Genomic DNA, 20,834 nt, shown 5'->3' on the forward strand with positions numbered 1-20,834 from the left:
GGATGCACCAGACATGGACTCTATCCACAGGAAAAAGAGAGTGTCTCACCATTCCAAATGGTTCTCCACAAACGCAGACATGGGGCTTATCTGGACCGTGTAGGTGTCGTTGGCCGAGTATTCGAACAAGCCGTAATAGGGGTTGAACAGCTCCTGAGAGAGCAGGAAGAAGAATTCCCGAGAAGGACCGCTGTAATCCAGACTGGAAATTCAGGGCATGGAGGCGAGAGAACCAGAGAAAACTTTAAGATGACAACACAGATTTGGTTAATGCAAGCTGAAATGAGTAATTACTGCATCACCATATTTATTATTCCATGTATGTTTCAAGTGATATTAATTATTAAAAAAACTCTCTGAATTGTTTAGTCCATACCCTTCCTCTCCGACGAAGGTGATGTAGAGTTTATTCCGTTGGAGTTCTTTGCGTGAATAGGCCATGACCTGGTTAAAAGTGCCTTCCAGTAGGTGATCTCTCCTCACGATCAGTCTGGACCACAGCAGAAGAGCAGCATTAGTTAACCAGCCGAGCTCTGAGTCTTTTACCACTGCATAGCAATGACTGCTGATGGCATTATGTCAGTATGGGTCAATACAGAACAGAAATATTATTGTCTGTATTGGTCCACAATTTGCACTCTGTGGGTTTGCTTGGCCTAAATGTACTTTGCGTGACCGTAGCGTATTCAGGTGACTCACTTGATTTTGCCAGGGCCTTGTCCATAGCCCTTAGCTTCCAGTTTCCTGTAGAAGTTGCGAAGTTTGGCCTCAAAGTCTCTGCGGTAGGGGGCTGGTGCTCGAGCTCTCTGGGTCCCTGTGTAGGCAATCAGAGACCGTGACACATCTGTCCTCCCAACAGGAGAGTACGTTCAGGCATATGAGTGAGTGTGTGAAGTGCCCTAGGTGATAGTGCCCTAGTGCCCTAGTGCCCTAGTGCCCTTCCCCAGCATGGGACCCACCTGGGGAGTTCTGAGGGGAGGAGCCCGGTGAGCAGCGTGGCGAGAAGCTTAAGCCGGGGTGGAAGGCGGCAAGGGGAACGTACGACATGATCTCTTCCTCGAACAAACTGTAGAAACAGACACACACACACACACACACACAAAGCCCAAGTACCCTTCAGTTTGTTATCGCTTGTGTAGCTCACGTGAAGTATGCAGTGCTGCAGTGTTTTGGTCAACTCTGTAATCCCGCAGTCTACTGAACTGAAATGTCAGATCTGTAATCCCACAGTCAACTGAAGTGAATGTTTATTACCTCCGTAAACACCCCATGAGGTCTTTACAATGTGTGTAAACTAGAAGGTAACTCACCTTAGCAGCATGACCAAGTCAGCATCACAGGACAGTTTTTCCAATCTAGAATTGCCCTCTGTGCGAATGTGGTGGACCTTTTCCCTGAGAAGACACACACACACACACACACCCCACTTTAGCACTGCACAAATGCATAATCACAACAGTGTAAGGTCTCAAGGAACAAGAAAGGTCAGGAGAAGGTTATAGGTCAGTACTTGAGAGAGTGGTTTCTGGCCAGGCTGGGCTGCCTCTCTTGAAGCACCTCAAAGATGTTAGGTTGCCGGAGGAAGGCTACAATCTTGTCATTGTATGCTATTATGGAAACAAGCATGGTCAGACATAATGCTGATTGTTGTGACATGTATCTAGACCATACAGAACTCTTTAAACGTGTCTGATTGGCTCATTATTTAAGCAAGGCCTTGACTGATAAGCCACATACCCAGCGGCACCGGCTCCTGTTGGCTTTGGTTTCGGATGGCTGCTACTAAGCTGTTGCTGGGCCTCGACAACAGAGACACTCCACGAGTACGGGACACCTCAGATGCCTGCCAGCAACCACACCAAAAAAAATCCATAAAACAACAACACGGAACATGGAAAGAAAAAAACAAGATTCTTTCAGCACTGATAAACTCATTCATTCCTGTGGAACAAAAACAGATGTTTACTACAGATGTTTGTTCCTATTATGATTTACCCTACACCATTGCAATGTTACTTCATTCATTTCTATTGATAGGAGTTAATTAGGAGAAACACTGTACAGCCAAACACCTGAGCATCCTATAGAAGGGTACATTGAGTAGCCCTGCTATAAGATATGCCCTCAGTATACACAGCGCAATATGGGAGATGTGGAAAACACACACACACACACACACCGTGCTGACCTCTCCTGCACTGTAGCTGCGCAGTCTCTGCAGGTGCTGTCGGTGGCTGAGCTGACTGGGCAGTCTGCCATTCTGCAGAGGAATCCGGGGGTCAATGAAGGTCGTGGCACGGCTGTTGTGGTCTACAAAGAATGACTGCACCAGGCCGCACAAACAGAGGGAGAGGAAGCGAGAGAGAGAGAGAGAGAGAGAGAGGAGGAATGTAACCAGGAAAACACCACATCTGTGAGGTTTGTTACTTATGCTGTTTGCTTTCTAAACTCTGCTGTCTAAATATGTGACTTGACTTTCCAAACTCTGAATGAATCACCCCGGCATCCCACTTTCCTGGGTCGAGCTGTACGGCTATGGATTTCCTACGTGTGTGAGACACATTGCATAGGAACGTTTTTATCGGACTTGGCAGCGTGTGTTAAATCCCAAATAAGGAATCACTGCAAATGGCACAACAGTTTTTCTTTTTCCCCTCCACAACACAGGCATGTGAGCGATGTGTCTGCACTGCGTCAGGTGTTTCTCCACTGACCGTGCATGTAAATGTATCGCTCTGCAGAGTTTACTTACGCTCACCGGCAACACTCATTTTGGTCTCTGGCCATGTAAATACAACGACCAAAGTCGAAGACTGGAGCTAAATTCCAGGGCGGGAGAGCCACAGGTGCAGTGGAAGGCAACCCTGCACACAATCTTAGCGTGTACTGCCGTGTGCGTGTTTTCCCGTGTGTTCTGCTAGCTGGGGGCAGTCGTGGTGGTTGGAGCGGTGCTTGCTTCCACCGGGGCCCCAGTCTGCTACCTTTCCCTGAGGGTCTGTTTTGATCTCCCAGCCCCTGGGCAGCTCGGTTTGTGCGTCAGAGAAGCGGTTCAGGAAGGTGACCAGGTCGCGGTTGTGTTGGTAACGCTCGAAGTTCCGCGCATCCCTGCGGATCTTCAGGATCATGTGCTTCAGGCACGAGCTGCTGGTGAACATGCGGTATGCGCCCTACAAGACGGCGGGGACAGAGAGAGAGAGAGAGAGAGAGGGAGAGAGGGAGGAGAACGAGGGAGAGGGAGAGGGAGAGAGAAAGAGAAAGCGATACGATAAGACAAAAATGTGTGCGCGTGCATGTGCGGGGGGTGTGTGCGTGCGCGCGTGTGTGTGGGTGAGTGGGGTTGGAGCTTACGTAATTAGCGTGGAGCACAGTGAAGAACTCGGGGTGTGTGATGAACTTGACGGCCGGGCACTGCAGCAACAGCGTGATTTTGTGACAGTGACTCAGTGAGCACAGGCCATCTCTCCTCGACTCTGAGAGGAATGAGAAGGGCACAGGGAAGAGATATGGGGGCGTGGTCAAAGGAAGACTCCATCCCCATTTACATGCTGACATTACTGATCATGGCAGAAAGCTAGCAGGCGGGGGCAGCATCCCAGAAAGCTGTCCTGAGTGGTCTCTACTAGATTCATCTTTTGGTAACCTGTCAGCATTTGGTGTGAAGCGTCGTTTCCATAGAAAATCTTATCTTAGAATTAGCTGCCCATTAGAGTACTACAGTACATGTGCGTGCATGAGTGTGCTTGTGTGTTTACCGCTTGTCTGAGGCGGTGTGTCTCTCTCTGTGCTGCTGGTCCTCTCGGAGTGGGAGCTACCCCCCTCCGCTTCTCTCCGCTCCTGGGCCATGGTCCTCTGGATGGTCTGATACCTGAAACAGGATCACAGCCCAGCTCCAGCTGTCAAATTGGCTTCGGCACTGGAGGAGAACGTCCTATCCTATCACCTAACTCCAATCCAGGTGAAGAGAGAGACCAATGCCTGTGTGTCGTTCTACAAATTATTATTTTTTTTTTTTTTTATTTTTACGTAACGCAGGCAGTAAGCACTAGTTTCACATTATAAACATTCACCCTTAAAACTCAAGCAGGAGAGTTATGGAAAACTCCCAAAACTTCAAAAATAACTGTTGGTGCTCTGAAAAGAGTAATCAGAAATGGAACACTTAGAGCAAAGAAGAACCCAGTATGCCCAATCACAAAGAAGAACACAAAGAACGCAGTATGCCCAATCACAAAGAAGAATCGAGTATGCCCAATCACAAAGAAGAACACAGTATGCCCAATCGAACCAGGGTACCCTGGGCAAACGCTAGTCCTACATCCTGCATATATTCCATAAAGGGGAAATCACTCTCTTTTAGGCACTTCAAAAATCTTGTGTAAGGCTTCTCTGTTCTGGGATCTCCTTCTTCCGCTGATGGGATCGCATTGACCTCTCTTGCAATGGCACGTCTAACCACCAGGTGGTACAGGAATGCCCATTTTCACAAATTCCCCGATGTATTTATTTATTTTTGGTAGTGTTTTCACTGAGACGAATAGCCATGACACAGTGCACGTTGTGTGAGACTGAATCATACAACAGGGGAGGCAGTTTTCACTTCCCCTCTGGAACGCTCTGCGGGTGATGCTAGCGCAATCCTGTGCCTTTTACTGACTGCGCAATGCAGCTGGTTGTACTGCACGTCACACTGAACCTCAGCCACGGCGAGAGGCGTGTTACGCTGCTGACTCAAGTGCTGCAAGGCCGCTGAGAGAAAAAAGCTGGTGGGAACGGAGACGTGGGCTCAGGATTCCCGCTCCTGACGCAACAAGCGTACGCGTCGGCGCCGAGGTGAACGGAGCTGGCTCCTAGGCGCGCTCTCACCTACGGTTGAGCTGCTCCATCTGCTGGACTGAGCTGGACCTGCGCAGGCCATCAGGCGTGGCTGGCGCCGTGGGTCTCTGCCAGGTGGTTGTGCGGTTAACGTGGTCGACGTAGAAAACACGGCCATGGCTGTCGATGCGTGCCTCCCAGTCTGAGCATGCATGCACACACACACACACACACACAGAAACGCAGGCCGGAAAAAAGAGAGATGTGGTTTTAGATAAGCGTGGATATGAGTAATATTAACCCACAGCACACATATGTGTCAGAGAACCATATCTATGCAAGTGTGTGTGTGTGAGTGGCAGGGTCATGGCAGCATGCTGTCTCAGTCAGGGTGTGTGTTCCAGCAGGGGGCGCTCACTGGGAGGCAGGGGCTCATCGATGGTGGGGTAGTGGTGAGGGTCGGGTCTCAGTGCAGGGAGCTGGGTCACTGGTGGATGGCTACACGGCAGAGGGCATTCTCCTGCTCTCACACACACACACACACACACGCGCGCGCGCGCACACACACGCGCACACGCACGCACACGCACGCACGCACGCGCAAGCACGCACGCACACACACACACACGCGCGCGCACACACGCACAGCCCATTAAAGACTGCCTCTGTATGGCTGGGCCTAAAAATTATATTATGATATCTTTCTAAAATTATAGTAGCGGTTTTCACTGAACTACACATGGACACTTTATTCTCACTGCAGCAATAAAGCTAATGGAAAAATGTCTCAGTAGAGAGAAAACTCTAATTTTGACCCGACCATAAAACTGTGGTTATTTAGTTTCTGAGGTTGTAAAATATATAGACAGATGAGAACTAGAACGCAGCTAATGACATCATCCAGTTTAGCTCAGTGGAATGTGACTTAAAGCCAAACCCCAAATAGCAGAGCAAAGTGTGAAAGTTGATTTAATGTGAGATTACGCTATGCAAAAAAATCTCACACCATGGTAACAATAATAATAGTCTTGTTTTTCAGATAAGGCCTCTCAGACAGTTCAGCATCACTCCCACTAGGGGGCGCCATCTCTTATGAACATCGTGCCTTTGTGCACAATGTATGTGAACCAAACGAAAGCGTATTTCGGCTCATACTCACTCCTGCTGCTCGTCCCAGCTAGCGATGTCACATTACTTCCTCCGATGCTGTGCGGGCTCTGCACATGTGTGGCAGGTGCTTCCTCCCACTGAGCTCTGCTGTCCCCAGGCTCTCGAGATTCCGCCCCCTCACATAGCTCCTCCTCCAGGCCCAGAATGCCATTCAGCAGGTCCACCTCGTCCTCTTCCTCCTGCGAGGAGAAGATGGTGCTCTCGGAGCGGCGGGCGCTGTCCAGTGATGCCGCCCGCATGGGGCCCGCACTCCTCTGCACCATATGACTGCAGCAGGGCACCGGACTGAGGTCACCCTCGCTTTCACCTGGCGACCTCTGACCTCGGACTTGGCCCTCGGCGCCCAGCGGGTGGCCCTCCCCGTCCAGCATTTGGATGAGGTCGGAGAGGCGTTCGTGGGAGCGGCTCCGGGGGAGGGTCCGGCGGGGGCCGGGCATGCCGTTGGGCGTGAGGGCTTGGGGCTCTACGACCGTACCCTCTTCATCATCAACATCCTCCTCCTCTTCCTCAGGTTTGCCGGGCGGCTGCTCGGCCTCGGGATGCTGGGCGCTGTCCGCCTCGATGGTGGGCGACTGGTTAGAGGGCAGGCAGTGCAGCAGGTGATGGATGCGGATGTAGTGCGAGCGCGGCGTCTCGGGCTCGCCGCACGCCGACGCGATCACCGTCTCCAGCTCGGACACGGGCAGCGAGCACGGCCGGGGCTTCCGCCGCGGCGTTGTCCGAATCCGGAGTGGGCAGTTGTCCTCCAGCAACTCCCCGTCTTCCTCCGCCTGGACGGCCTCGGCGGGCTGAAGTTCAGACAGCCCCTCCACGCTCTGCATCTCCTCGTCAGCCACAGCAGGGGGAACCATGGTGCTTTCGGCCACTTCGGCACATGCGCTGGCAGCTTCGGCGCGGTTATCCTCCGGGCCGCCTCCTGCTTGCTCCACGGCTGCCTCTCCTTGCTCCATCTGCTCTGGGGAAGCCTCCTCGCTTCCTCCCCCCTCCTCGGCCCACATCAGGGCCTCCTCCACCTGCTGCACCCTCTCTCCTTCCTCCTGGATCTTGGCATGACCCTCCACTACCTCCGAGGGCGTCGGCGCGGCTCCGCAGCCCGGCTCCCTCTCCACGTCCATGGGCACATCCGTCAGCCCGTCCAGAGGGAGCTCGGGAGCGCCCCGTCCCAGACTCATGGCATCCTCGGCTTGGGGCCGCTCCCCCGACTCTGGCTCCACCCCCTCGGGCTCCTCCGGGGCGGCGACAGACTCTAGGTCCGCGCTCAGCGACGTGTCCTCGTCGTCTGGGGGTCAGAGAGAAGGGTCGAGGGGGTCAGTCGCTTTCGCGTGTGCACCATGGCCTGCTGCAGCGGTACAGTGGACGTGCACGCACCTGGGTGTATGGAAGAGGTGATCTCGAAACGGAACTGCAGCTGCCCGCTAACGTGCTCCGTGGGCAGCCGGCGACCCAAAGTGTAGCTGACCACCCTGTCACTGTGGATGCATGTGGTAGAAGGATGGAGCGAGAAAAAGAAAATAAAGAGAAAATAAAGAGAAATACCCAAGAAACGACGTCAATGATCAGCGTTCGGTTGTTGTTTACGTGACCTTAAGCACCTGTCAGCCACACAAACCCAATTATCCTTCACCTTCATTCGTCACCCCTCATATTGTATATTAATGTTGTATATTACAGGTTACGCTTTATCTGCGGCTCATACCCGATAGCATGCTTCTCCAGTAATCGCTGAACAGGCATGGACAGTTTTCCCAGGAAGCGCTTTATGATGGGTCTGCTCTTAGCAAATTTATCTTTAACCTCAATCTCCAACACATCCGTGGGCAGGGATACAAAATTGAACCGCTGTGGAGATAGAGAGGGAGGGAGAGAGCAAGCAAGAGGGAGATTATTACAGACTTTACAGACCTTACAGACAGAAAGAGACAGAGAAAAAGACCAGGAAAACCAGAGAGAGAGAAGATAGAGAGAAATGTGATAAGATAAGGAATCATTTAGTGCTAACCACAGTAATTGCCCTTTTAAAGTGTGAGCCAAACAGTATTTAACGAATCTCATTCCACAGGGTGTGGAATTCAAATCAGCGAGAAAGGTGAGGAAGTTGTATTATTGAATATGGCGCAGAAAAACTGTTGCCTGTAACGCCAGCACCGGATGGGCCGCGTCGCTGTCCATGGCGCTGAAGGAGAGCCGCCTCCACGTGAAACGTGAGGCGCACGGCCCACGTGGCCATGTGTTCAGCACATGTCCGAATGGCGGGAGCCTGTAAAGCTCCCTTTTTCGTTTTTTATTCTACTTGCTGCTCGCTGCAGACGACACGGAGGCCGGGCAAGGGGCCGGCTCTCGCGTCGGTGTCGGAGCCTGAGCTCTCGGAGAGGTTCGACAACGATGCGCGGGAGGCGGGGCCACGGCCGAACAGAACAAACGTGAGCCATGCTCCCAACTACAGGTGGAGAAATGAGTTCTCCCAGTGTGGGAGGGGGAGGCAGGAGTAAGAAATGGAGAAGGAGAGAGAGAAAATGGCTGAGAAATGGAGAAGGGAAGGATTCTTTACTGAAAAGTGGAACACTGAGAATAGAACTTGAAGCCCCCGTATGATTTCTCTTGGTGTGAGCACTGCCTGAATATGTGCGCACGTGCACGTGAACGTGCACATCTCCTTGTACACATGCCTGTGCACGTATGTAATTCATTGGGAAGCCACTGATAAGACCAGATGTGCTGTGTGCCTGTGCTAGTTATTTTATACACTGAAGAGAGGTGAGTGTGTGTAAGTCTGTGTGTGTGTGTGTGTGTGTGTATATGTGTGTGTGTACAGAATGCAAACCTTCTCCAAAAGCCAAACTGGACATGAAAAGCAGGGGCAGCAGGAGCCTCCAACCCACACGAAGCATCTACACCCCCCATCCTGCCTACTTGCTAATGGTGTATTTCTCAGGGCTGTTCAGGCCCCCAGCTGAAAAGGACTACACTACCCAGCATGCCCTCCCGTCTCTGTTATTCACTCGGATCCATTATAATGCCAGTGCTGGCTCTCACCCATCCAATTTGTGAGCCTGTAGGGTTCCGTTCCCATGGCAACCCTTGCCTGATCTCCCCCTGTGTGGTGAAAGACGGTCACATGATACCTTCCCCTAAACCAATCATTAACTGCATAAGACAGATAATAACAGAGAACAGCATGTTCAATAAGATCATCACTGATGGCTTTCTTTCCCGTAGAGGGTTAGACAATGAGAAGAGCTGCTTGTATGTAGAATGTCCATGTGTGTTTGGGTGCGTGCGTGCGTGTGTGCAGGAGGCAGAGAGATGAGCAATAAAAATGTTGGATTCAGCAATGGCGGAGGTCAGTTGGCAATAAGCCCACTATTCTCCTCCTCCGCTGCGCTCCGCGGAAAGATAAAAAGAAACCCCACCCCCAACCCCCCTCAGTCTTTACCACCCTCTACATCTCTCGTTGTCTTGACCTATTTTCCCTCCCCAGGGCAAACTGCCGACTCCCTCCAGTGCCATCCGGGAGGCGGAGTGGTTGTCCCTCGTCTGGAAGGAGACGCCCTTTCGCCTGAGTGTTGGCGCCTTCTCCCTGTGCCATTGACAGGTAGCTGGGGCCGGGGGGCAGAGGGCCCCTTCTGTAGAACATTTCTCATTGTTTTAGGAGATAGTACAGCGTAGTAAAGCGTAGTAAGTTAGGAAAGCGTCAGGTCCCTGGTTATGCCTGGATCAGAGACTCCGATGACAGGAAATCCTTGCAATTAGACTGCAGCAAAGTAAAAACACGGGTTGTACGCAAAAACTGTGGTATAAATGAAATTACCCGTCAGTTAATATGGAATATAATGTGTGAAAAAAGTGTATTTATGGTACTGTTACAGTTTGGCTGCATTCTCAGGCATATACAGTGCTACGAATGACTTATTTTTATATTGTCTTTGATGTGGAATACCAAATTCCACACACAAGGCCAATAGTGCTTTCTAAACCAAAGCTTACGAACTGTGCTGTTGTTGAATAATGCACAAAGTATTGTGCAATAAAGCATAGTGGAGCTGTGTGTTAAGCACATCTTACATGAGCTATTATTGAAATTGAAACTGAAAAGTGAAACACTGAACCGAATTTAGGATCTAAGTCATAATTTGTGCTGGGGTGTTTATGTGTGTTTGAGAGTGTGTACGGTTGTGCGCGTGTGTATTTGCTGGTCGTGCGCGTGCAGGTAGCGTGCTGCCCCCACCTCTCGCTGCCACACAGGGTTGACGGTGTTGCCGACGATGCCCGATCTTTTCTCCTGGCCGTGGTGAGGTAAGGCTGGGAAGATACTATGTTTGCCTGGGTGGATGGCGATCTTCAGGTAGGGGTCGGGGTTGAAGAACATGCCCTTCTTCAACCCCGTGGCCTGGAAGTCTGACCACACACACGCAGAGGACAGAAGATGAACCGAGGGAAAGCTCTTTAGTGCAGGGAAATTAAATGCCTAAAGTAAAGAACGTCAGAACGTGTTAAAAGCACTTGGCCACTTGTCTTGGCCTGCTGCACCATTGATGGCTCAGCATGGATGTGTGCGGCCAAAAACCGAGCGATTGTGGGAGTGCGTTTGTGCTGCGGTCCATGCAAGGGGACAGTCTGTACTTAACATGTACCAGCTTGTAAATCACTGACCTGAAGCATCGCTGTAGTGATCAATAACAACATGCCCACCCCCAGCCCCACCTCCTGCTTCCCCCCGGAGACACTAAAGATAGATACTAACCGAAAACTTATCAAGACTCATTATTGTCCTGCTAATTGGAGAATGTGAGCATGGCTGTTGCTATGGCGACGCATGCCCCCCCCCCCACACACACGCACACATATGCACACGCGCTCTCTACCTGAAAGAGAGAAGCTGATGAGTCTTCTGCTGCCCTGACTCTGAGGCACATCGTCCACGGCAACCGGTTTGAACACCTGTGGGGAGGGAGAGGGAGTGATCGGGGAGGAAAAAGTAGGTGATCAAAACAAAGACAAAGAGAGAAAGGTAGTGTATGAGCGAGGCAGAGGGATGCACACACACACGGGCACACACAGACTTAGAGACAGATAGCAGGTGATCTCACTAGGGAGAGAAAATATTTAAGTCACCCACACCTGTACGCCTCCACGCAGTCTGCAGAAGATGAAATTCCACCTATGGTAAAAGCAGAGCCATTGCACACTCATACCAAGAACCGCCTACATCGTCATGTTTCACAGCTGTTGACGGCCAAATAATCCAGAAAACTGGGCCTTCCCTTTTACCACAACAGACGGGCCAAGCTCGACGGCATGACTTGCATGTCCCTGTTATAATATGGCAGGACTGTGACAACACAGAAGAGCTGCAGGGTTTGTTAGCTCATTGTTAATCACGACAGTGGCCTTTTTAAACACATATATGACAAAAGGCTGCAGCAGGCAAATGAGCCCTCCTAACGAATCAGAACTGTTTGTGTTGTGTGCTGTGAGCACACTGGCCAATCACAAACATTCCAGATGAGTGTTCTGTGGGTTTGATGGATCACGGCATTCACATCGATCCAATAATATCCAATAATAATCATATCAAATAATAGTGGTCAAAATAATGCAGGATGGTATTCAGCATGTATGTTTTAATATATTGCCTGACACAATGGCAATATGTTGCAATATAATCACAAAATAAATCAAAGTATAACAGTACTTTACTTTTGTCTGTATTGTACAGCCTAACCAAATAATGGATAATTTGATCTTGGTAAATGTGGGATTCTGAGTTGTGTCAATCTCTAGAGAGAGAGGGCCAGAGGTCAGAGGTAATTTAGATTGAATCCATCAGGAATAATAACCAGTACTGAACCCAATATTAATGGGCTCAAGATGACCAGTGTCTCTCTGGCATGTTGGAGTAATCTTCACTCATCTGCACAGGAAAAAAACAGGTCCTCAAAAAAACCCATGATGAAATGCAGTCAAAGTCAAAAGTGCAGTGTTCTCCTCTCAGGCTGATTGAAATTTGATATCTGTGCAGTAATCTCAGCCTTAAAGCCTCAAAGCCCGTACTGTGATGTGTAAGGTCAGAGGTCGGAGCACCGAATGATGGTTTGCGTACTGGGAAGTCTGGTAGGGGAGTGGTATGGTGGTAATTATCTTTTTTTTCTCCTGATGTTGGGAAACAGGATGTACATCCAGAGATTGCACAAATGAGTTTGTGCACACACATGCACACACTCATGCACGCACGCACATACCGGTGCTGACGGGTTCCTCACAGTCACGCTGGGCGTGGTGGCTCTCAGTGCGCCACTGACCCCGTGGTAGTACTTAAAGCAGATCTTCGTCTCCGCTGAGAGGAAGAGGAAGAGGAAGAGGAAGAGGAAGAGGAGAGTCCAAAAATTATTTGGCATCAGGACCTCCCGTGTAACCACCATTCACCAATGGCACGGTGACCTCTATGAGCTTTAACCAGAGTTAACTGACTTAATTAGACTGGACTGATTACTAACCAGGCCATGGTCGACTGTTTCTGATGAAAGATTCAGGATCCGTGGCCAGTGTCCATATTATTTGTTTTATTCCAAAAGTTAATGTGTAAACTGATTCTAGACCAGCTGCCCCAGCAATCTACCCTTAAGATGACCCTGGTGTCAGCTAAATTAAATTCTCTTATAGAGAATTAACCTTGAAAATGTGCATAAAAATTTAAAACATATGAAGGTTCCCAAATGATACTTGTACCCTTATGGTAGAGGAAGAACGATTTCTCTCTGTCAAGGTTTTTATGACTGCATTGATATGAGACAACCCGTTCTGAGGTTTTGACTTTTAAAATAAGAGCGTCTGGCTTTCACAGGAAGCGGACGGTCCTTTTCTCATTCCTACCATCTGACCTGACTGAATGAATCCAACCTGATGACAGCATTCTTTATTAAGCACATCCAAAAAAAGACCTGCACGAATCCAAACGTGGAAGCAGTATTCATTATACTGGCCGAGTGCTGAGTGTTGCATTCAGATGTTAGCTAAAATTAGCAAACGCTCATGCCGACACACACCTGGGACACACACACACACACACACACTCATAGACAAAAAGAGACATGAAAACAGACACACAAACATTCAAAAAACATTCAGTGTTGCATACAGACACACACAAAGACACTTAAGCACACAAAGGCACACACAAACACACTCACACACCTTTAAATGGATTAGTTTATAGCCTCATTAATTCTGCACAGCCGATGGCTGTCAGCAGAAGCACTTCCTGTTACCAATATGGCTGATTGATAGGAGAGAGCCCTGTGGCTGAGGCAGACTCTCTGGTAAGAACACACACGGTTTGTTCGTGAAAACGAGAGTACGCAACAACGAAAAACAAACCAGGGTCCTAAATCTTCATGAGAAAAACACAGCATGGTGTTCCACACCGAAATATCTGCCTTAAAAGTGGGGGAATGGAGTCAGACAATAAAGTTTCACAGCTTCGGTTTCGGAAATTTCAGAAGCCGCCTTTGAAACGCCGTTTAGCAAATTGGGCGAATGGTTACACCACAGCTGTGTCCACGGCAGCTGTGCACCACATACTGATGTCTCTGCAGTCTTACAGATATGTCCCTGCACTCTTAAAGAGATGTCCCCATAGACTTAAGATGTCTCTGCAGTCTTAAAGAGATGTCCCTGTACTCTTAAGATGTCTCTGCAGTCTTAAGAGGTGCTCCTGCAGTCGTAAAGTTTCCTCGTAGTCTTTAGAAGATGTCTCTGCAGTCTTAAGGAGATGTCCCTGTAGTCTTATGGAGATGTCCCTGTAGTCTTAGGGAGATGTCTCCATAGTCTTAGGGAGATGTCCCCATAGTCTTAAGGAGATGTCGCCGTAGTCTTAAGGAGATGTCCCCGTAGTCTTATGGAGATGTCTCCATAGTCTTAAGGAGATGTCCCTGTAGTCTTATGGCGATGTCCCCGTAGTCTTAAGGAGATGTCCCTGTAGTCTTATGGAGATCTCCCTGTAGTCTTAAATGACCATATTGACTCTTCATGCTTGGCTAACATAGACCCTGTTGAGCCCTGCGTGCCCCAAACATCAGCATGATCACTTCTACACACCTGCATTTTACTCTGCCTCGTTTAACTGAAATGGTTTGTGGGTGTGTGTGCATACGTGTGTGTGTGTGTGTGTGGTTCACATAATCATATTTGAGACTAATCACTTATTCACTAGTCACTTATTCACTATTCACTTACGCTCAACAAAGTAGGAGTTGGCTTCGATCTTCCACACAATTTGGCCTTTGTGAGACCCGTTCACACCGCGGTTCTTGTAGTCTAGAAAGTTCTCCGACAGCACCTCGTCTGAAGAGGAGAGAACAATGCATAGGGGAATGAGAGAGTGGTCTTTTTGTGTCACGGGCCCTTCCTGAGGGGAGCACGACCACTTTGTGAGTGACTCGCAGATGACTAATATCATGCAAATTTGGCGGCTCGCAATTAATTTGTCATTCATAATAAAGATGGGAGCAGCGTTAGCTAAAAATGTGAATTTGCACGATTAATGGATTAGTGTGTGCATCAAGATCCAACGCACTCCATCGCACACACAGGCACGCACACATGCACGCGCGCACACACACACACACTCACACACACACTCAAACTGTGTGATGAAAGACTGGAGAGATTAGAGCGATTTACAGGATCTGAACTCCCGAGCAAGAGCTGGGAAAGAGACGGATTTACAGCTCGCCCAGTCTGCCTCGCTGCTCCCGTTCTCTGTCCAACCTCATCCCGCCTCCATCTGACACACTGGCCGGGCCCCTCAGTCCCTGTCTCACCACATCTGTCTCACCACATCTGTCTCACTGCAGCTCTCGACTGAACTGAATACGACGACTTTGTGCTGCGAGTACAAAGCCGCCGCACGGGGCCGTGCCTCGTGAGGTGTTTGTGCTTGTAAAGGAGCACGCAACACGGAATGAAAACAAGCGAGCCAGCATTTAGACGAAAAAGGGCTAGTGCAAAGTCAGTCATTGAAATAAATAAATGCAAGTACGTGTAAGAAAGGAGTAGGAGGAGTGGTAAACCACGCTATCTGCATGAGCGCTCAGCCATTATTCCACATTATTTCCCATCTCAGCCAATTAAAATTCTGTGGAGTGCGAATCAAAACAAATCTGTAAAAACGCAGGAACGGCATGTTTGTAGTGCTCTCTCACTTTTCTCTCTCTCTCTCTCTCTCTCTCTCTCTCTCTTTCTCAGCCTCCCCTCCCCACCTCCTGTCCCACTCACCTATGAGATACATGCCGATCCAGTCGCCGGCGTCCACCTCCTCCTTGATGTCCCAGGTGAGGGTGATGTCTGGCGACTGGCCAATGGCGTAGTGCGACGCGCTGGCCGTCAGCGCGGAGTGGCAGTGCGATGTCACTAGGTCTGTGTCGCTGGTGGAGCGCGCCGGTCCTGCCGCTGCCGCCTCGCCGCCACTGCCCTGCAGGTCGACGTCGGGGAACTGCTCCGGGCCGAAGCTGTGCCGGATGGGGTCCTTGCTCCGGCGGCGGCCTTGCGACGATCCTGACAGCGAGGCCATGGCTGCCAGCCCGAGAAACCGGTTCTGGTACAAGTTCTGGGGGAGGAGGAGGAGGAGGAGGAGGAAGAGGAGGAGGAAAGACAGAGGGTAAGTGAGCATGACATATGGCCCCATCACAGTGCATCATCTACATACCCCAGCTTGCCAGATTTAGCTCGTGAGCTAATTATCAAAACTCTTCATGCTGATCTGGTGTGTTAGAGCAGGAAAAAGAGAATAAAAACATAGTTCATAAGTCCCCCCAGGGCTGGGATCAAGACCTAACATTTTTCCAGGAAAATAAAAACCGCATCTTGTATTGGCAAATGTTGGGAAATCTCGCAGGCAGGCCAGTCATGGTATAACCATGTCCCAGAGCTATGAGACCTAGCAGGGGACTGATCTTGGTCACCCAAGAGACAACAGAGAGCGGAACACAAAGTGGAAAACCACAGGCCAGCAAAGCAGTTGATCAGGGAACAAAAGAGGGGAATTACAGCTAGTGCGCCCTAGAGACAGGACCAAGTGAATTAAGAGCCTGTTTTCTACATATAGACTGAACCTGACTACCTTGCCAATGGCGATCTTACACAGGATATCTGTGGGGTTAATCCTGTACTGCTCCGTCCCAGTCCCAAGTTTCTGGAGAAACACGTTTTCGAGATTTTCCTCAAGATGTTCTTCAAACAAGCCAACAAGTCAGCCAACAAAACACGGAACCAGAAGATAGTCGATGAGAGATGCACATTTGGAGTTTGCCTCTTTCCTTATTGTCCACGTAAGACCACACAGAACATGGATGGCTGCTGTTCCCTCGACCTCGGTGCGCGCTGTGACAGGAACTCTCGTCTTTTTTCCACCGAAGAGCCGGGACTTGCCCAAACCCTCCGATAAAAGCACGGGCTGAATCCGCGGGGAGTCTGCATGGTAAATACTGTGTGCCGCACTAGGCAGACAGCCTGACAGCGTTTGGAACATGCTGAGGAGTGCAATATTTGGCAGGGAGGGGGTTCTTTTGAATTTGTTCATGGGGATGTGCACATGATTGTGGGGGAGTGGGGAGACTAACCATAATCATGCCAATCCTCTCTGGAATGGAGTGCTGTTTTTCTACAGTGAAGTAGGTAAGCGCAAAAAAAGAGAGACAGAGAGAGAGAGAGAGAGAGAGAGAGAGAGACACAACAAGGAGGAACCAGCTTGAGCTTTGCACTAGGATCTGAAACATTGCTTCTTCTACCACATGGACACACGTGGAGGTCTCTGAAGAGCTGGTCTGCTCTCTCCTCTATTCAGCCATCTGTCTGAGAGGGTCCTCCAGCTCCATCTGCCTTGTCAAAACTCAAACTTTGCATATGTGTGTGTGGGGGGGTTGTGACAACCTGATTTTATGCTATCTTCATCACTCTCAATTTGCAGAGTGGACCATCCACTCTGGGTCTGGCCCCCACTCTTTGTGTGTGAGCTAGCTTGTCGTCCTGCCCTCACCTGCTAACCTCTGTCTGTCTGCACTCCTGTCACGTTTTCCTGTGCTTGTGTCTTCACTTCCTTGTCTATTACTTCACTATATACCACTGCGATATGCAAAAGCAGCTAACCAATGAATGAAAAGGCAGCCAGCTAGCGTGAACTGTGCTAGTGTGAACTGTGTTATCACCGCCCATTAGCAGTCGCTGGTGATTAGTCTTCCTGGGTCTATGTGTTCATTACACATAGTGGACAACCAGATTTCCTGCCTCTGTGTCTGGAATTGGGAAAAGAGGAAGCATTTGCATTGTGCAGTAAACACAGCAAAAAAGCCTAAATATGCCAATCGCAAACTCCTCTTCGAAACCCTCCATGTAACATTTGGTATTTTGAACCCAATATAAAGTTTATATAAATGAGCTTGTTTATATAATATATACAATATGTACTATATATGTGTTTACTATATACATGATATTGTGTGTGTGTGTGTGTGTGTGTGTGTGTGTGTGTATATATATACACAATATCACGTCTATATAAAAGAACTCCAATGACCAAAAGACTAAAGACTTCATGGCCTCTTTTCATATACAACAACCAATTCAGCACAATTAGCCAGTTTCTTTGTTTCGGTGTTCCTTTAGCAGTCACACTCTAAGTGACATGGAAAGAGAGGTCATATCGCATTAATGCCGTTATGCAAAAAAACAACAACCTTCCCTTCTGCTCCCTGTGACACAATGACAGGGTGTGCACCTGTTAATGCCTACATACTTAAAAAAAACCTCCCCTTCTGCTCCCTGTGAAATGCATGATGGCTGTGCTTGCACCCAACAGGGCTAACTCCACTAGATTAAGGGTGCAAGTTTGGGGTTGGGTGCATGCCAGCGTGCAGTTGGAGTGCGAGGAGGAGACAGCGCACATTGCAAAACTGGAGCAAAGCTACCAAGACTACAGCCGCACCACAGACTGGGGCCCTGGTCAGAGACACTTTTTGCTTCTGTAACATTCCTAACATTTGTTTACCTCGGGGTGAAATGAAGTTTAGACTCGAAACTGAAGGGGGGGGGGGGACCTGCTGCAAGTGCATGCAATTACAATTCCATCTGTTAGCGTGCTACAGATTTGGGATGCTAGAGGTGGCTGGAGCTTGGTGGTATGTCGAGGATGAGCATGTTAGGGTTCTGAGCATGGCATGGCTATAAGAGTGCTGGCCGTACCTGTGGTCTGATTTGGCAACACTGCCATCAAGACACCAACTAGGCACCCTGCGCCAACACATGAGCAAACTGACTGAGATCAGCTGATGATGTGTGCGTGTGTGTGTGTGTGTGTGTGTGTGTGTGTGTGGGGACGAGGAAGAGCTAATCACAGCATGCTATACTGAATATTATACTGTACTGGAAGCTGCCACACAGCACTGAGATAAAAGCAACACAGCAGTTTAAACTAATTGTAGTTACATTTATAGCTAATTGTAGAAAAAGTAAAATGATGACTGAAAGAGATAAGCTTAACCCAACGCTTTTCATTTAGGAACTGAAAGACAAACTGGGTGATGAATTTCTTCTGAGAGCTTCAGCAATTTAATAAAAAATCCAAATAAAAGGGGAAATGAAATGACTGTGGTGATTTCGTATAACGCGCATCCGTTCTAGACGGAGTTGAAGGAGACCCCTCATATGCTTGCTCTCATACAGCCGTCAAAGCTGGGACTACTCGCTGGGTTCAAAGCAGGTCACGTGAAGAAATGAGTAATCTAAGCACAAAAAGTAAATAAAAATATTGTGCAATATTGAAGTTTCTTTAAGACAGAAAGCACCGAAATTGACTTTCTGAAATCAAAACTGAAGTTCTTAACACGAACAACACGTCTCAGGTTCGAGATGCTTTGGCTGGTCCCTGTCATTTCAAGAAACAGGCAAGGTCCTTTTGCCGTTTACTTATTTAAAAACCCTTCCATTTCCTGATGCAGTAGCCTTGAGCTGTGACGTGCTGGAAGTCACCGGAACCTCCAGTGAGCGGGTCTTCATGCACGAGCCTAACGGGCCCCCAACGTAGCTACCATACACAAGTCCAACGCCACACCGCAAAAGGAATTATCATCAATATGCCCCCACAAGTAGGCCGGGTTAAGACTCCAAGAATCGGCCCGTAACTCTAACTCCTCCCGATACATGGAACCACGTCCACCTAGCATGTCAGTACCTTCTCATAACTCGCCAGTGTCACGTGGAGAACCCCTCCCCGCCTCCCTCTGCACACAGAAAGAGGTTACGGCTGGGGCGTGCCACGCTAATGTTCTTCGCGCAGGATCGCGGGTCTACAGTTCCCACGCACGTCCACGCTCAAGCACATCGACACAGGGTTACAGGAACTGTATATAAAGGATGTGCGCCCACAGGAATTGTCTCCCTCCTTCCCATCTTGCTGTGCTTCTCTCATCCTCCTCTCTGCACCCATCCCAGCCCAGCCCAGAGATGGCAGCAGGGAGAGACAGAAAGTTCTAGAAGCTAGCTTCTAAACGTCAATAAAATGTGCTTTAGCTCACTCCCCCCAGGTTACCTAATTCTCTCTCTCTCGTTCTCTCTCTCTCTCTCTCTCTCTCTCTCTCTCTCTCTCTCCTTCTTTGCCTGCTGTAGCGCTCTTTATTTCAGTCAAATGAGCACCATTCTCTTTTCTGCTCATTCTCTTCTTGGCTGTGTGACTCATGGCTCCATGCATCTTTAAAGTGAAGAGTCTGTCTGTGTGTGTGTGTGTGTGTGTGTGTGTGTGTGTGTGTGTGTGTGTGTGTGTGTGTGTGTGTAAGTAAGAATGTGTGGTCTGACCACTCCAAAAGTCTCCAGTCCACTCTCTGGCCCTATGAATCCCACAAATGCCAACGGCAAAACACATGCAACTCCTTTCAGGTATTCCAGTTTCTGTGGCTCCTGTGTTACAGAGCAGTGAATTGGCGGTTCCATATCTAAACTGTGTGGCCTTTTCAGGAATCAGGGCCTCTTTCTACACTGCAGTGCTGTGTAGAACATTATAAAATCTTTCCTGCCTTTTTGATTTAGTGATTTTGATTTAGCCTTTTATCTTTTCCAGCCATTTAGAGGCTGTCAAAGAATTCATATTCATAAGTAAGTTTGAAACAGCTAAACTCATAATTAGTATTGCCCAGTATTTGGCAGTGACAACCCCACTATAACACTGATTGTCTTTGTCACTGTAACATAAAAATTGCAAAAACAAAGGTATAGGAAAGTTTCTACCACTGAACTACACTGAATTTTTAATATGTCAGCTTACAGCAGCAAGTAAAAAGAAACTGGCCCTGCTAGTCAAAACACACACACACACACACACACACACACACACACACACATATATATATATAAAGATAGAGAGAGAGAGAGATTCAAAATTGTAGCAAAGTACACAGAGAAACATATATATGGATATAGTTTTACATATAAACACATGGAGCACAAATTGTGCAATAAGGGCATAACACAGGCAGGGCTTGAACTGGCAACATTCTGATTACTAGTCACACACCTTGACCACTGAACAACCATTTTCCTTCCCAGTAGAGCTGAATATATAATATTCCTGAGCTGTCATTACCTGCCTCTCTTTAAAAAAAATAATATTTTTTTAATTCAATCTAAACTAGCAGACCCAAAATGAATATAGGCACTGAACTTAAAAAGCAATATTCACATGACATGAACTGTTAATAGAAAACCTGTAGCAGCTGATATGAGTTCATGTGCATATAGCTTTTCTGGTTTAAAGATAGTACACTATGATCATAGACCTGCACAGAGAGACAATTAAATGATAAGATAAA

General features: G+C 48.7%; 1 protein-coding gene across 4 annotated transcripts in view; it reads right to left on the reverse strand.

The window, feature by feature from the left end:
- hecw1b (HECT, C2 and WW domain containing E3 ubiquitin protein ligase 1b) overlaps positions 1-20,834 on the reverse strand; it is a 28,298-nt gene that overhangs the window by 5,058 nt on the left and 2,406 nt on the right. Inside the window, exons 2-22 of one of the 4 annotated variants that reach the window (XM_035527826.2) lie at positions 15,256-15,586; positions 14,215-14,322; positions 12,222-12,316; positions 10,845-10,920; positions 10,208-10,377; positions 7,679-7,821; positions 7,351-7,451; positions 5,972-7,261; positions 5,231-5,332; positions 4,864-5,014; positions 3,753-3,865; positions 3,349-3,470; positions 2,982-3,167; positions 2,189-2,323; positions 1,738-1,843; positions 1,511-1,607; positions 1,311-1,394; positions 960-1,066; positions 700-814; positions 377-490; positions 50-202 (exon numbers count right to left, since the gene is read on the reverse strand). In XM_035527826.2, the coding sequence (XP_035383719.1) occupies positions 50-202; positions 377-490; positions 700-814; positions 960-1,066; positions 1,311-1,394; positions 1,511-1,607; positions 1,738-1,843; positions 2,189-2,323; positions 2,982-3,167; positions 3,349-3,470; positions 3,753-3,865; positions 4,864-5,014; positions 5,231-5,332; positions 5,972-7,261; positions 7,351-7,451; positions 7,679-7,821; positions 10,208-10,377; positions 10,845-10,920; positions 12,222-12,316; positions 14,215-14,322; positions 15,256-15,586 (3,899 nt within the window). Of the gene's footprint in view, positions 1-49; positions 203-376; positions 491-699; positions 815-959; positions 1,067-1,310; positions 1,395-1,510; positions 1,608-1,737; positions 1,844-2,179; positions 2,324-2,981; positions 3,168-3,348; positions 3,471-3,752; positions 3,866-4,863; positions 5,015-5,230; positions 5,333-5,971; positions 7,262-7,350; positions 7,452-7,678; positions 7,822-10,207; positions 10,378-10,844; positions 10,921-12,221; positions 12,317-14,214; positions 14,323-15,255; positions 15,587-20,834 lie in introns of those variants that run through there. The other 3 variants (XM_081722545.1, XM_081722546.1, XM_081722547.1) reach the window with 3 other exon arrangements.

This window comes from Electrophorus electricus, chromosome 11 (genome assembly GCF_041902795.1).
Source record: "Electrophorus electricus isolate QZ-2024a chromosome 11, ASM4190279v1, whole genome shotgun sequence".
NCBI classification, from domain to species: Eukaryota; Metazoa; Chordata; class Actinopteri; order Gymnotiformes; family Gymnotidae; genus Electrophorus; species Electrophorus electricus.